The sequence below is a fragment of the Heloderma suspectum genome, chromosome 2 (assembly GCF_057233095.1).
Source record: "Heloderma suspectum isolate Gila_16-S chromosome 2, 16-S_ref, whole genome shotgun sequence".
Lineage (NCBI taxonomy): Eukaryota > Metazoa > Chordata > Lepidosauria > Squamata > Helodermatidae > Heloderma > Heloderma suspectum.
In genome coordinates, this window is record NC_139459.1 from 325490438 (window position 1) to 325505589 (window position 15152).

At 42.4% G+C, this 15152-nt stretch overlaps 1 protein-coding gene across 1 annotated transcript; it reads left to right on the plus strand.

Annotated features, from left to right (window-relative positions):
- Positions 1-98: 98 nt before the first annotated feature.
- On the plus strand, positions 99-14664 carry LMOD3 (leiomodin 3). Its single transcript, XM_084840426.1, has 3 exons — positions 99-392; positions 9219-10586; positions 14481-14664. The coding sequence occupies exons 1-3, from the start codon at positions 99-101 to the stop codon at positions 14505-14507; spliced, it is 1689 nt and encodes a 562-aa protein (XP_084696552.1). The 3' UTR covers positions 14508-14664.
- The last annotated feature ends 488 nt before the right edge of the window (positions 14665-15152 follow it).

The following is a 15152-nucleotide window of genomic DNA, read 5'->3' on the forward strand; positions in this document are numbered from 1 at the left end:
TCTTAGGGCTGAAGAAGAAATAGCATAACTTTCACCGGTTCTGGTTGTTTTTAATTTTCCTGTAAGCACTTCTGTTGTTGTTTTAATCAATAAAGAACATGTCTGAGTTCAGCCAAAACTCTGACCAAGAAGAAACCTGCTTTGAGGAGATGGATGAAGATGAAATCTTGGCAAACCTGTCCCCTGAAGAACTGAAGGAACTACAGTGTGAAATGGAAGTGATGGCTCCAGACCCCCAAGTGCCAGTTGGAATGATACAGAGAGATCAGACTGAAAAAACCCCAACAGGAAACTTCGATCACAGATCCCTTGTTGACTACCTGTACTGGCAGAAGGCATCCAGACGTATGCATGAGGATGAAAGGGTTCCAGTCACTCTTTTACCATCGGAGGTAAGAATCAGGAAATGCAAATATTTTGCACACATCTGCTATTTCATGTTTTAACATTGTAAACATTGTACTCTCCTGACATCTAAGGCTGCAATCGTATTTACAATTACTTAGGAATAAGTCCCATTGAAATAATGGGGCTTACTTCCAAGTAGATATTTATAGCTTAAAATAGACTTGTAAGTAGTCAGTTTCTTGCACATAGTAAAAGAGAACACAGTAATATTACAAACTGCCATATTGTGTTTAAGACAACTTTATGGACAAGGTCTACAGTCTCAATCTGGTTATTATACTATTTACTTCAGTGGGGAACACTCCAGAATACATTACACTTTACTTGTTACAGAGTTTATCGTACTTTATCTCATCTAGAGTCAGTTACCTGTTAAGAAAGTAAAAACTATTATTGTGAAACAATTTTTAAAATGAAAAAAAAAATCCAATCCAACACATTGACATGAGAACAAATATATCATACTTAAGAGTAACATCCACATCATTGCTAGATTAATTAAAACATGCAAAAAGCCTTTTGGGGAAGAGCTGTTTTGCAAGCATTTACAGACAGAGACAGGCTCAGATAGATCTTCTTCCATAACTAATAGAAATGTAATAAATAACAACAACAACAACATCAACAACAACAACGAGGCCCACCAAAAAGGCCCTGTTCCATAATCTAGCCAAGTTTACCTTACTACTTGGTAGCACCTGGACCATGCCTCAGTTTGTATAAGGTACTCTCACAGATTGTTGGATTCCAGCTAGATATGGCTTTAATGTAAGTTTTTAATTGTGGTCTTATGACCCTGTCCCAAGGAATCACTGAACCTCATAGGATTAAGCCTGAGAACAAAAATGATGCTCTTGCACCAGTGCTGGGACCCAGTTCAACCAAGAAATAGCCCCATAAGAGCAATGCACGCTGCTGTGTCTTCGCTTTGCCTTCTCCTGTGCAGTACAGGTGTGCAGTATAAGGAAGACAAAGCCCACTATCTGAGGCAAGCATTGGAAATAGTGTGATGAACACACACATGCACAAACCCCAGAGATCAAGGGTACTTGTTTTCCTATTATTATCTAGAAATGCACTGCTTTAGAGAAAGGCAAGACTGTCACTGTAGAGGGGTGATGCAGTCCCTTTTCAGAAGGCTCACATGGACAGACAGGTTGAGGATAAGACACAGAAGCCAGGCGCTGGGAACTGAGTCACAGTGTGGATGGGATAGAAAGAGTAAGACATCACTGGAGGTACTGTAGGCAAGATGAATGTGTACTGGTTTGGGAAAACTCTGGAGGACAGGGAAGTGACTTGATGTACAGAGAGGGGGAATCTTGTGTACAAGGCATAGGAAGAAACAGGACAAAAGGCACAAAGATAGGAGTGAGGCAAGAGGCAAAGGAGGCTTATCTCTCCCTTTACTGCCCTGCCCTGTCCTGCTTAGATATAGCAGATCTAAGTAAATATGTGACAAGAAAGAAAAATAGCAAAAACTGCAGTTAAGATTTCACAGCTCTGCCCTTGGCAGATCTCGTTGAAACTGATAAAATGCTTAAATGTTTTACCCATGGAATTTGACTAAATCTTAATAATTGCTCAAAACTGCTGCTATCTGTAACTACCTGCTCCGATTAGCCTACAAAGGATTTTGCTGTAAACATATCAGTACAGTACTCATATGGTTCTTTGGACTCCTAAGAAAAGCCAGAGAAAGCATTTAAGGCAAAGCCTGGCTTTGCTAAACCCGACTTTAGCAGAAATAGCTATATAGGGTGAGGCCTACCAGAATCTTTCTTGGCTGGCAGGTCAGCTGGTTCAGACCCTGAACCTTAGGTATAACCTGGGATGGATCTAATATGGATTCTGGTATGTTAGAACTACTAGCAAAATATGGAGTGGTATTTTAAACATTAAAAGTTTATCCCAGCTTTAGTGTCCTTGCAGCTCAGTCGTGTGATACGGTGTTTTAAAAAATCCCCACACCTCTGTACTGTTATAGTATTCTGTAAGGCGTGTTTAATGTCCACCTCTATGCAGAGGCAAAAGAGAAGATTGTGATGGGAGTTAAAAAAAAAAAAAGTCATTTCTTGAATCAGGCAATGCATTCTGGGGGGAAAGGGCATACTGTAGAGGAGAGAAGTGTGTATTACAGCCAGAAGATTGGTATGGGGAAAATTAACAGGGACCTGTGGCAAAATGGGAGACTCGGACTAGCTGCAGGATAGTCCTAGTGAAAAAGTGGTAGCGGTGGTCATGGTGACATAGAAGAACGTTCCAAAGGTATTCAGGGATTGTGTTCAGAGATGCTTCCAATGTTTTGTAGCTACAAATGTGTTGTGTACACACAGCCACTAAATATATCACAGTGCTTAGTAGAAATGTGATTGGTAGCTCCTTTGTGAGTTCCAGCAGACTTAAGAATAAATTCTAGAGCAACTTAGCCGCAGAAATATGCTCCTGTATTTGAACAACCCTAATATTTGGGACAGAGACAGATTCAGTTCACACTCAGCTCTCATTTGAGGGGATTCTTGAAATAATGCATAATGGGATTCATGACTCTACCAAGAGATTGGATTTTGCATTATTTTATTCCACAAATTGCAATTCAAGCAAGAATACCAGCACAGGAAGATCAGACGGGGCCAAAGTGCCTTTAAATGGCTGCTTATAGCTCACCACCTTGTTCTGGCCTTAAAAGACGGTTCTCCCTCCTTTATCTTTTCCCTTCCATTTTGTGTCTTGTCATTTTAGTGTAAGCCTGATAGCAGGGACTCTCTCTCTCTCTCTCTCTCATTTATTGATGTGATCTGCTTTGGGAGACAATTGTCCAAAAAGTGAGATAAAAATGCAGCAAATAAACAAACAATTAAATAACTAAATAATATTACTCCTTTCTGGACTATGAGATGCCTAGCTGGTGTTGCCCAAAGACAGTACCTCTGGATTGATCCAGACAGCAAGGCTATGGGTGCTTCCAAATGAGGCTTATATTGTGGAATCGCATTGCCTCATTCACAAAAATGTACCATGGGGTAGGGTGTCCAGATGACATCTTCCATTTGTAGCTCTCCTGTGTTTTCCCACCGTGTCTTCGAACATTTTTCTTACCAGAAAAAAATCAATGAAGGAAGAAAAGATGGCCTAGCTGCACAATGCCATTTCATTGTTAGTCCTTGGACTTCTCCATTTGGAAGCACCCTCTATTTTTATTTCACAGCAGGTAAGGAAGGAAGGTGGGCAAAAGGGCCGATGGTGGAATGGGGCACAAGGTACAGCAACTACACAGTGGATGCTTCCAGATGGACATCTCCTGTTGCTATCCATCAACAGACATTGTGCAGCTATTCCGCTTTTTCCTCCTTAACTTCCTGTGATAAGAAAAAAAGATGGAAGAAGCCATGGGAGAACACGGGAAGGATGCAAACTGGAAACTTCATCATATAGAAACTATGCTCTCCCTGCTCCCCCCACCCCCCACAATAAAATTCCTCGAATGAAGCAAGCTGATTGCACAATAAAAGCCTTGTCTGACATTAGGGCATGGGTTTAGGGTGCTGTAAAAGAGGACAAAGCCCTTTTATGTAAGTTACACCTGCTGAAATTCCCTCTTCTACACAACTGTTTGAAGGTGCAGGAGCTCTCTATTGTCCTATTTTGCATCTGGCCACTCTGTGCCGGATTCTGGCCTGAATTAAATGTGAAACTATCATGAAATGTGACTGCTATCAGAATCTAATACTACGTTCTGCTGGTAATGATTAGTGTTTATATAGCATTCCAGAATGTCTAATGCATTTAAACTACATTATTTCAATAATTCTTATAACTCATTAAAGCAGCCCAGTCGTTATTGTCCTGAACGACGGTGACTTGCCTAAAGCTCACAGGTTTACTTTAATTACTCTCAATAATCAACAGGATTATGAGTTTATGAATCCAAAAGAATGGATCAAATTCTATCATTAAATTATTTTTCAAACAGACAAGTCGGACCTGCTGCAACAAAATGTTGCAGTATATACTCACCCCGAGCAAGATTGCTCCTATGCAGGGTTCCAGCCAGCCATGCCCTCCTCCAGAATACTCCATTCTACCCCCATCCTAGGTTTTCTGTTTTTCTTTTCCAGCTGACACTCAGCATTCCTCCATCAACACTGCTGATCAATAAAGGCTATAACTGTGCTGTATGTATTGTTTCTTGGTTTGCAGGGATTGATCGATAGGGATCCCATGCATGTGCGCGCACACGCACATGCACACACACACCTTAGTATGATCTGGATTCATCTAGCCTCAGAATGGGACTCTGAGCAGGTCGGGCTGGGAGCTTGATGGGCTCAGAGCAGTGCCAACTCTAGGGCCCTTGAGGGCCCTTGGGCAGGACACCCTCAATGGGTCCCCTCTCTCAGTGAGTCTACCTTCTCACCACCATTGCTAGCTGGTATTGCTCCTCTTCCTATTGTCCATCATTGCTGCCACTTGCTTGCTTGACAGGCAGAGCGTCACTGAGCAAGTAGGCAGTGGCAACTACTGCTCTCACCACCACTGGGCCAAAGCAAGAGGCCGGTGAGCAAGGTCGTCGCAATGCTGAAGAGGAAGAGCAAGCCTAGGGGGCTCTTGTCAGTGGGCCCCTCCTATGATGTGGGCCCTTGGCAGGTGCCCAGTTATACCTATCCTTGACGCTGGCCCTGGCTCAGAGGCAGTGGCCCCTCCATTCTTGCTCACTCAGGTTTCCTGGACTGTGAGGGGACAGGCAGTCCTCTCAGGCTGCACAAGTGCTGCTGCCAGGCTGTATCAGGCAGGCAGCTGGGGGTGTGGGAAAGGATGAATAGGGACATGAGTCCTGCTGGGATGCCACTTGGCAAAATAGCAGTGGGGGGGATGGACTGGTCAAGTGGGTTGCTGGGAAGATGTGGGCCAAAAGGGCTGCTTGGCCTGTGCTCAGCTGTGCCTGAGTATGCCCTCATTTCCTAGTGTTGGCTGTACTGTACCTTGGCTCCAAACCTGGGACTCCCCTACGTGTAAAACAAGTTGCTCTTCCTGCTTAGGCTCCTCCTGCAGCTCCTGAGTGTCTGGCATTCATGACTGGATCTTGACTGGACATATGCCCCGCGATGTGAATGACTGCTGCTTGCTACTGTGGCTAGGTGATTAGGAAACTGCTCTATGTTGTCTGCAGCACGGGTTTGAGTCCTCAGAGCTCCCCCACTTTTGCCCTGATGTGACATGTGTTTTTCCAGGCATGTACAAGGTGAGTCAGGGCATGTTGTCCCATTCCCCCGGTGTGGTTTAAACTCCAATCTCCTGCTTCCAGACCTGTGATAAATGTGTGCCACTGGAAGTTGTTGCTGTCAGTGTGTGTGTGTTTGTGTCTGCCGTCGTTGTGTATCCCGGCTGTGCTGCCTTGACAAAAAACTATTTCTTTCCCTAGGTGGGTCTTGGACCCTTGTATCAGGAGAGCTGTGTATGGTCCCTGCAGGCATCCTGCCCAGGGAGCTATGTCGGTGCTGTATTCAGTGACTTTCCCTTCCTCCCTTTTTGTGTTATTCTCCAAAACAGTGATTGTGAATGGCATCGGGGGATTCGAGCCCCTACTGGGAGAGATACATGGTGACTTGCAGTAGCAGGGGTGGCTGTGCCATTGAGGCTGATGGAGCGGGGGTGCTGTGACAACATCTTTTATATTGTGTGTATGTGCTCCTGTTGTTGTGAGTTCCCTCCATTTGTGGGTGACATATTGTGGGTGTCATCGCCAGCACAGTCCCTGATTGGTGGGCACTGGCAGAGTTTCCAGAGAAGCTCTGGGTGTCTCTGCCTTTTTTATGCTATGTGCTTTTCATGTCCCCTTCCAGGCTGAGCACACATTGGATGCAGTGGTTATTCTGCCAGCATTACAGTAGCATATCTCCCTCTATCACCAGGCCCGGGAAATAACTGTAGTATAAGATTTACTCCTATACACACTTACCTGGGAATAAATTCTACTGAACCCAATGCAGTTTACGTCTGTGTGTGCATGTGTGTGTGCTGACTTGTCTGATCAGGCTTCCATCCTCCAAATGCAGGCAAAGCAAAACATTTATCTTTATGTAATTGAATGGGAAGCAGTACTGGTCCAACAAAATCAAAATGAAAAAAAATGAATCTGCTTTAAAATGAACTTTAGGGAAAGTGTTTAAATTCAATTCAGTGGACTGATAATTATAACAATCACTCAAGCTGACCTCCAGCTACTAATATGGAAAAAGAAAAAAATACCACCTTCAAAACTCAGTACAATTAGGTATTGATTTGCACACACAACTTCTCATCTCATCTAATTTTATTTTATCTAATCTAACATAATCTTTGAATTCACAGCAGGCTTAGCAAACTGTTCTAGGGGCTATTTCAAACACTACATGGGATAAGAGGGCTGGCCCCAAACATTTTGCTGCCTGAGGCAAAGGACAAGATGCCCCCCACCCCTGCAATTCCATGTTCAAAAGCTGAGCAAGCTAGTAGCTGAATCTTGTTTTGATACTGGCGACAGGACCATCATGTGGCACATGCAGCTCTATCCGTTCTGTGCCCCTCAGCATCTGCTGCCTGAGGCAGCTGTGTCACTTTGCCTCATGGTAGGGCTGGTCCCTACCATGAAATATGTTTTCATGAAATATGAAAATATGTTTTCTTTTGAAATATCTTTTTGAGTCCCTGAAGCATTACGGCTTTAAAGCAGGGATACGCAAACTTTATGGCCCTGAGGACTACATATGATGCTGGCTTGGTTGTCAAGGGCCAACATGCACGCATGCACACACACACACACATAGACATTCATGCACACACACATACCAGTGATCCTGATATAGATTGCTCTTTCCTTGCTGCTAGCAGCAGTAGGAAAAGAATCTGTATGAGGATCTTTGGTGAAGGGAGTAGAGTGTACAGGTGACAGGGAAATCATGGAGGAGCGGGAATTGGTTGGCTGTGGCAGGGATCAGGGCAGCCTTATGGGGGCCGTAGTAAAGTCCACTGCTTTAGAGTAGACTGTGTGCTTATGCTACAAACATAACATACAAAGCAGCAATAGTCCTAGGTAAGAGGAGAAGGAAGAAGCAAAGCACAGGATCATGCCTGACTCTCATAAGGGAGAATTCATATCTGCTTATTATTGAGATACTACAACTTCATATTATGATTTATGTGTGTGATACAGCCATCCAACACAAAGTATGCCAGATAGAGTTTTCGTATCCCCTGAGATAACCCCGAACGCAATACCATATTCTAGAGGTAGTTTATATGTTCCACTGAGAGATAGATATCAGATGGATATAAATGTATGTGTGAATCATCAACTCAAACTTGTTATCAGTAGAATTGTCATCCAGAAGGTCTGCTCAAAACTCAGAAGCTTTTGCTGAGTGAGAAATAGGATAATGGAAGCTACATGCTAGTTGTTCAATAGTTGTTATGGAACTGGTTCTATTGAGAACAGGCCAAGAGCCTCTACGGTCTGCATTCCTCAGATGGAGATGAGAATTAAAATTTTATCATACAGAATTTCAGGCCCTGGTTTTGATATGTATTTATTTAATTCAAATAGTAATATTATTTGGGGTTCTTTACTCTTATATTTTAAATAAAGGGAAAAAAGCAGCAGCACAGTTTTGTGTTGATGGTGGCTACTGAGAACATCTCCATTGAACCTCATTTTCTATTCTTTATTTACTGTCATTTGTAAACACCCTATCCTGACTGTGCAGGTTGGAAACATACTCTACAGTTCGAAGAGCAAACTGTCCTGAAGGTTCATGATATGCATATTCCTGTATAATCATATTAATTAAAGAAGGGGCAACAGTAGGAAGACAGAGAAGCATGAGCTGAATCCACCCTTTCTCCAGTTTTTATCCCTAGTATTGGATGTGTATATCCCCACAACCTAGCCATACTCAAGCTGGGACCATGTTAGTCAATTTTCCCAATAATGAGAATGTACACCTAAGATACTGAATAGGAACCATTCTTAGGCAGATGTGCTCATATTGCCGCAGCTCCTTTCCCCATTTACTATGCTGTCAGCCTCATCATTCCAGGTGTCCTTAACACTGTTCTGTATTCCAATAAATAACCTCTTTCATATATATCTCAAATAGGTCCAGCGGCATACCATTAGGCAATGACCAAAGGACAGCTCGCATAAATTAAACTTTCACAGGATGTTGGGACTCAAGGGAGGCTGATTTGGCACTGATTCGACCCTATGTGAAATCAGTCAACCAGGCAATATGATAGCGTCTGTCTCTGACTCCTGCTCTACTTGGTTATGCCCCATCAAATTTTTAAATTATCATCGGAAATCCTTGTTATCACATCTAAAGCAGATCTTGATAACAAAAAATATTTTGAAATCCATGTATATAATGACAAATAGTTATCATCAATGTTTTACATATGAAGGGCAACTATAATGGCAGTATAACAGATAACATGCTTTTTTCCCATTGAGTAAAATTTGGGCAAAGTTAACTGAACTCAGTTCTTGTTAACATAGAGCTTTTGGACCATGAAAAGTAAATATGTGTACTGTAGAATAGCATAATTTAACCTATATTTGAAAACCAATTTTAATTGTTGGCATACAATAAGATATTAAATAGGAAACGTCTTGTATAGCAGTAATGGAATGTCGAATGGTATTTCCTTTTAAAGCAGTTCATACATCATGGGAAAACATATTTAAATGCTTTTTCAACTTCATTGGTTTTATTTAATGGATGTGGCAAAACTATTTTAAATTATTTCAGCTCTTAGTGTTCTGTTTTCTGTAGAGAGACGCTGGAGAAAAGGTTGAAGAAAATGTTGCTGATATTAGCAATGAAAATCAAATAATAAAAAATACTGCAGGGAAAACAAATGGAGATGTAAGGGACTATAAAGAGAATGAAGAAGAGGAGGAAGAGGAACAGGAAGAGGAAGAGGAGGAGGAGGAGGAGGAAGAAGAGGAGGAGGAGGAGGAAGAAGAAGAAGGAGAAGAAGAAGAAGAAGAGGAAGAGAATGAAAAGGTTAAGGAAGATCTGGGAGCAAGGAAATCATACGGTGATGAGGATAGTGGAAGCAAGCATGAAACTAAGGTATCAAACATGGAATCAGGTGAAAAACAAGAAAATAATGAAAAGAAAATATCAAAGTTAAATATTCCCAAAAAATTAGCTCTTGATACCAGTTTTATTAAATTAAGTGCAAGGCCCTCAGGAAATCAAACCAATTTAGAGGAGAGCTTGGGAAAAGTCCGGAAGAATGACCCAGACATGACAGAACTCAACTTGAACAACATTGAGAACATCCCCAAGGAAATGCTGGTGGACTTTGTTAATGCCATGAAAAAGAATAAGCAAATCAAAACGTTCAGTTTAGCCAATGTGGGGGCAGATGATAATGTTGCTTTTGCCCTGGCCAACATGCTACGTGAGAACAGGAGCATCACTACTTTGAATATTGATTCCAATTTCATTTCAGGTAAAGGAATTGTTGCCATTATGAGGTGTCTCCAGTACAATGAGAAGCTGACTGAGCTACGTTTTCACAACCAGAGGAGTATGTTGGGCCACCAAGCAGAAATGGAGATTTCCAGGCTACTAAAAGCTAACCCTACATTACTTAAGATAGGCTATCACTTTGAACTTCCAGGTCCCAGAATGGTGGTTACCAATCTGCTCAGCAGAAACCTCGATAAACAGAGGCAGAAAAGGATAGAGGAGCAAAAGCAGCAACAGTTAAAACAGCAGAGGGAACTAATAGCCATGTTAGAGAATGGTCTCGGGTTGCCTCCTGGGATGTGGGAATTGCTAGGGGGACCAGTGCCTGCTTCAATGATACCTCCTCCAATGCAACCTCCAATGCCACCGGTCCCCAAAGCTCCATCTCTTAGCAGAAAAAATGAACCTGCAAGAAAACCAGACCCCGAAAATGAAAGCAGTGGTAACACTCCCTCCTTTAAAATAGTGAAACTCAAGAGAACCCAGCGCAAACCCAGTATAAAAGAATATGTGGAGCCAGCTGAAAAAACCAATCTCAAAGATGTGATCAAGACACTAAAACCTATTCCAAGAAGGCGGCCACCTCCTCTGGTGGAAATAACTCCAAGGGATAAGCTACTTAAAGATATTCGTCAGAGCAATGTAGCTTATCTTAAACCGGTAAGTACAAATGATGGGGTGATAGAAGGAAGTAGGGAAATACTGCAATATCAGTAGGCCCATCTTAGGCTATTATTTTATCCAAAATCAAATTATTTGGGAATTGCAGCTACTGTGTGTTTTGGAGACACTGGCTTATCTTAGTAGCGAATGGAAGGAAAGCTTCCAATACCCTTCTCCACCCTGGAACCACTAGTGCCCCCCTAAAAGCCTTTACAGAAGATTGGGAGGCCTGTTTGGAGATGGGTTTGGTCCCTGGCATCTCTAGCTAAAGCTAACAGGAGTCAGAAAGACCTCTGGAGAGATTGTATTTTTATTTATTTCATTTCTATACCTCCCAATAGCTGAAGCTCTCTGGGCAGTTCACAGAAAATACACATCACAATACAAGATCATAGAATCATAGAATAGTAGGGTTGGAAGGGGCCTAGAAGACCATCGAGTCCAGCCCCCTGCTTAAGGGGGCGAGGGGAGGCTGTTGTTCCTTCTCCTTGCTCCTGTCACTGCTCACTTGCTTAGAGGGGGCAGGTGACCAGGCAGTGATACCGAGGAGGAGGAGCAGAGGGTACTCGGAAGCCTCTGAGATCAGAGGTTTCCGTCTAGAGGGTGTCAACCTGATAGGGTTGCCCCTTAATTATTTTTATCTTTCCTTCTCTAGTTGCTTCGTGGCAACTAGATTTTTCTTTTTTAAAAAGATCCTTCTGACCCTGGGTGGGGCATATCCAATGTCAGCCACTGAGAGCATTGCAAGATGTGGGGTACATTTTCGGACAAATTCCCCCCTCCTCTCAATTACACAGCTGGGCTGCCGCCTACTGAGCAAGCTGCTCTGCGTTAGATCTCTACCCTTAGGACACTTTGCATGCCACAGATGTTTTCACTTGGGTCAAGTCCAATGTGTTGCACCTGTTAATCACTGAGGTCACCCATGGTAGTTATGTTTAATTATGTCTTCCTCAGTAGTGCAGAAATAATTTTCCAAGGTTGAAAGTCACTCAATATACACTGGCAGTTCCCTTCATTAAGAAACCAGAGATAGTTCTCTGTCCAGAAAAGTGACAATATAAAAATTGGAGTCAACTCCAACTCCAACTATAGAATGCCACAGTGGGACCATCTCTAAACATATCCCCCTTGTCAATTTCAGGATATTTCTATAAGGAGCTTTTAAAGTTGGTAGAGTTGGCTGGTAGGGCAGGGAGAGGATAGGTCAGATCCCAGTATTTTAGCTCATCCATTTCCCACACTGAGCCCAAACCCATCTTCACAGTCAGCAGTGATGAAAGTAGGGCTATCAGCACAACCAGAGCTCCCAGACATGGAGCAACATGGGTAGGGTGGTAGTGATGGGAAGAATGCAATGGCTGACTGGATCAAGCCCTAGAAAATGCCTTTACCTGGGCAGAGATAGCCTAGCTAGTTATCCATGTTCTGATAACCTCTTGTCTGGACTACTGCAATGCGTTATACATGGGGCTGCTTTTGAAAACAGCCCGGAATCTTCAGCTGGTCCAAAACAGGGCAGCAAGATTGTTAGCAGGGACTGACCAATGAGATCACATTACCCCAGTACTTTTCCAGCTGCACTGGCTGTCAGTCCATTTCCGAGCCCAATTCAAAGTGCTGGTATTAACATTCAAAGGCCTAAACTGCCTGGGGCCAGGTTATCTGAAGGATCGCCTCCTCCCATATGTACCCGCCTGGACCATAAAATCATCTTCAGGGGTCCTTCTCTGGGAGCCCCTGCCAAAGGAAGTGAGGCCGGTGGCTACCAGGAAGGGGGCAATTTCTGCTGTGGCACCCCGGCTGTGGAATGAGCTCCCTGGAGAGGTTTGCCTGGTGCCTACATTGTACTCCTTTCAGAACCAGGTGAAGACCTTTTTATTTTCCCTGCATTTTAATACTGTAGTCTTTTAGCTCCGCTGTTTTAAATCTGTATTTTAAATCTCTGCATTGCTGCTAGATTTTATTCTGGTTGTACTTTTATACTGTAGTTTCAAGCTTTCATATTTTATATTGTTTTATGCTGTACCTTGTGGTTTTCATTTTTGTGAACTGCCCAGAGGGCTTTGGCTATCAGGTGGAATAGAAATGAAATAAATAATTAAAATGATTATCTGTAGGTTTGAGACACCCCCAACCACCCAAGGTAGTAATTCTCCATGCAACATATAATTAACTTATGCAGCCCATTACCATAAAATGTGGCAATTATCAGTGTCCTAGATAATTATTTTAAAAACATTATTTATTTATTAAATTATATACCAACCCTCAGGGTGGTTTACAATCATTAAAAACAACAATAAAATAACAACCACAACAATAAATACAATGAAAATATCAACATTTTAAAACATTAAAAATATTTAAAAGCCAGCAGTGAAGTTAATAATTAGAGCAACAGATTACAGATGAAATGCCTGGTGAAATTAAGATGAAGTCCTTGTCACATTGCAACACGGAATTAGGCACAATCAGGCTTGAGTGCTCTTAACCCTGTGTTAGATTGTGATCCCAGGGGGTTGAGCAATTAGCCATGAGAGCTAAACTAGAGCCTCCATATTGAAGGACAATATGCCTTTGACTGCAAGAGGGTAGGGACAAACATGGGATGACTATGTTAGTTTTGGCTTGTATATGACCTTCACCAGACGATCTGGTTGGCCACCACTTGAGACAAAATGCTAGACTAGTTTGACCCAGCAAAATAATTCTTATGGTATGTTCTTATTCAATTAATTAATTCCTAAGGAAATGAGAAGAGTGCACACAACTTCAAATATTGCTCAAAAGGAGTACAGAAATAGTTTGTGCTTGGCTCCTCTTTTTACCAAGATATGGAAGTCAGTGGAAATTAATTGTATATTTAGAAATGTGTTCATTCCCATAAGTCAGAACAGCCCATAACACCAGGTAGGCGTTCTAGATGAAGCTAGTGGTCTTCTGCACACCTCAGTAAATGGAAGGCAGCGGTGCTGTCAAGGCAGGGCTTTCGGGCGGAAGTCCATGCAGCAGAATGAACAGAAGGGCCCCCAAACACAGTCTGGCTGGCTCACCACATTTTGAAGAAACTGAAGTTATACACATTGTTATATAAAGAGAAGGCCCCATCAAACCACTGGGAGAAGGACCTAGCCTACACGCAATCACCAAAGCCTTTATAAATAGAGCAACAGAAAGAAATCTTGGAGAGATTCAGATAGAATTCTAGTGTGTGGGGGGGAATAAAGTAGACACAGGCCTGGCACTGATTGTCATCCAGCCTCAAGGCTCTTGAAATACAACAGCCAGCACAGTCATCCCCTCCAGTGCCTGTATTCTCTTAAGTTTATTGCACTGGTGGGCAGCTTGTGGCCCTCCAGATGTTTTGGCCTACAACTCCCATGATCCCTTACAATTGGCTATGCTAGCAGGGGTTGATGGGAGTTGTAGGTCAAAACATCTGGAGAGCCACAAGTTGCTGACCCCTGAGACTCATCTGTTTATCTGGCAGCACCTGTAGTACAATGCAAAACTGGAAGCACAAAAGATGTGGAACTTTAACAACAAATTTAACAATGTCTTGGCCAGTTGGTGTTTTTTTTTTTTTTACTCCACATATATGATACATACTGGACAACTGTGTATACTGAATAAAACCTGATAATAAATTTACATGGAACGTTCTGCTGAAATTGATGGATCACCTAAGTAATATGTTTAGGATCTGGTTGTCATCCTCAGGGATGACAAATAATGAGAACTGAGGAACTGTTTTTACAGTTTTGAATTTCCGTTATAATTTTGTTGGGATTTTTTTTGCAGATACTATTTTGTATCATTTGGAAGAGACTGAGGAAAGTCATTTTTTTTTTTCAACTATTCACATTTCTTATTGCTCTTCCTGCACAGGTGCCAATTCCCAAAGAGCTGGTGTAAGACACCTCATTCAGCTGAAGGAAACAACTTAAAAAACAAACACAGACTATTCAAGTGTTGCTTCAGATTATTTCAGGGGCTGTTTCCTTCAGGTGGAAGACATGAAGACGTGGGAACAACGGTTGAAGCATGCTATCTGTTGAAGTGATGGTTGAAATGGGTAGAATGGAAACTGTATAAATGGTTAATATTCCCCATCCACTCTCAAGTAATGAGCTGGTATCACCCTACAGTCTCCATCAGCCAGCTGCATTTTAATTTCTTTTTTGGTGGAGGGGATGGAGTGGGAGACTTTGCCTTCCCCTTTCCCTAATGATGTTACCACTTTTATAAATTCCTTCAGTAACTTTTACCGCAAGAATGTCACCTTCTCTTTTGAATTTTACAGCAACATGTGGCATCCTTTTGTGAGCTCTTTCTCTCTCCCTGATCCACTCACCTGTAGTTTTGTGACATGCCTGCCAGCTTCAAAACATTTTATTTCTTTTGGGGGGCAAACCCCGATTACTATGGTTTTTATTAGATTAAGGATACTACAACAGAAATAAACTCCTACTTTCAGAAGAGCTTCGGTTGTGTCTGCTCTTAGCTGCAGAAGTTGAGAGAAAGGGGTAGTTGCTGTGGAGATCCCATGAACAGTGCCCT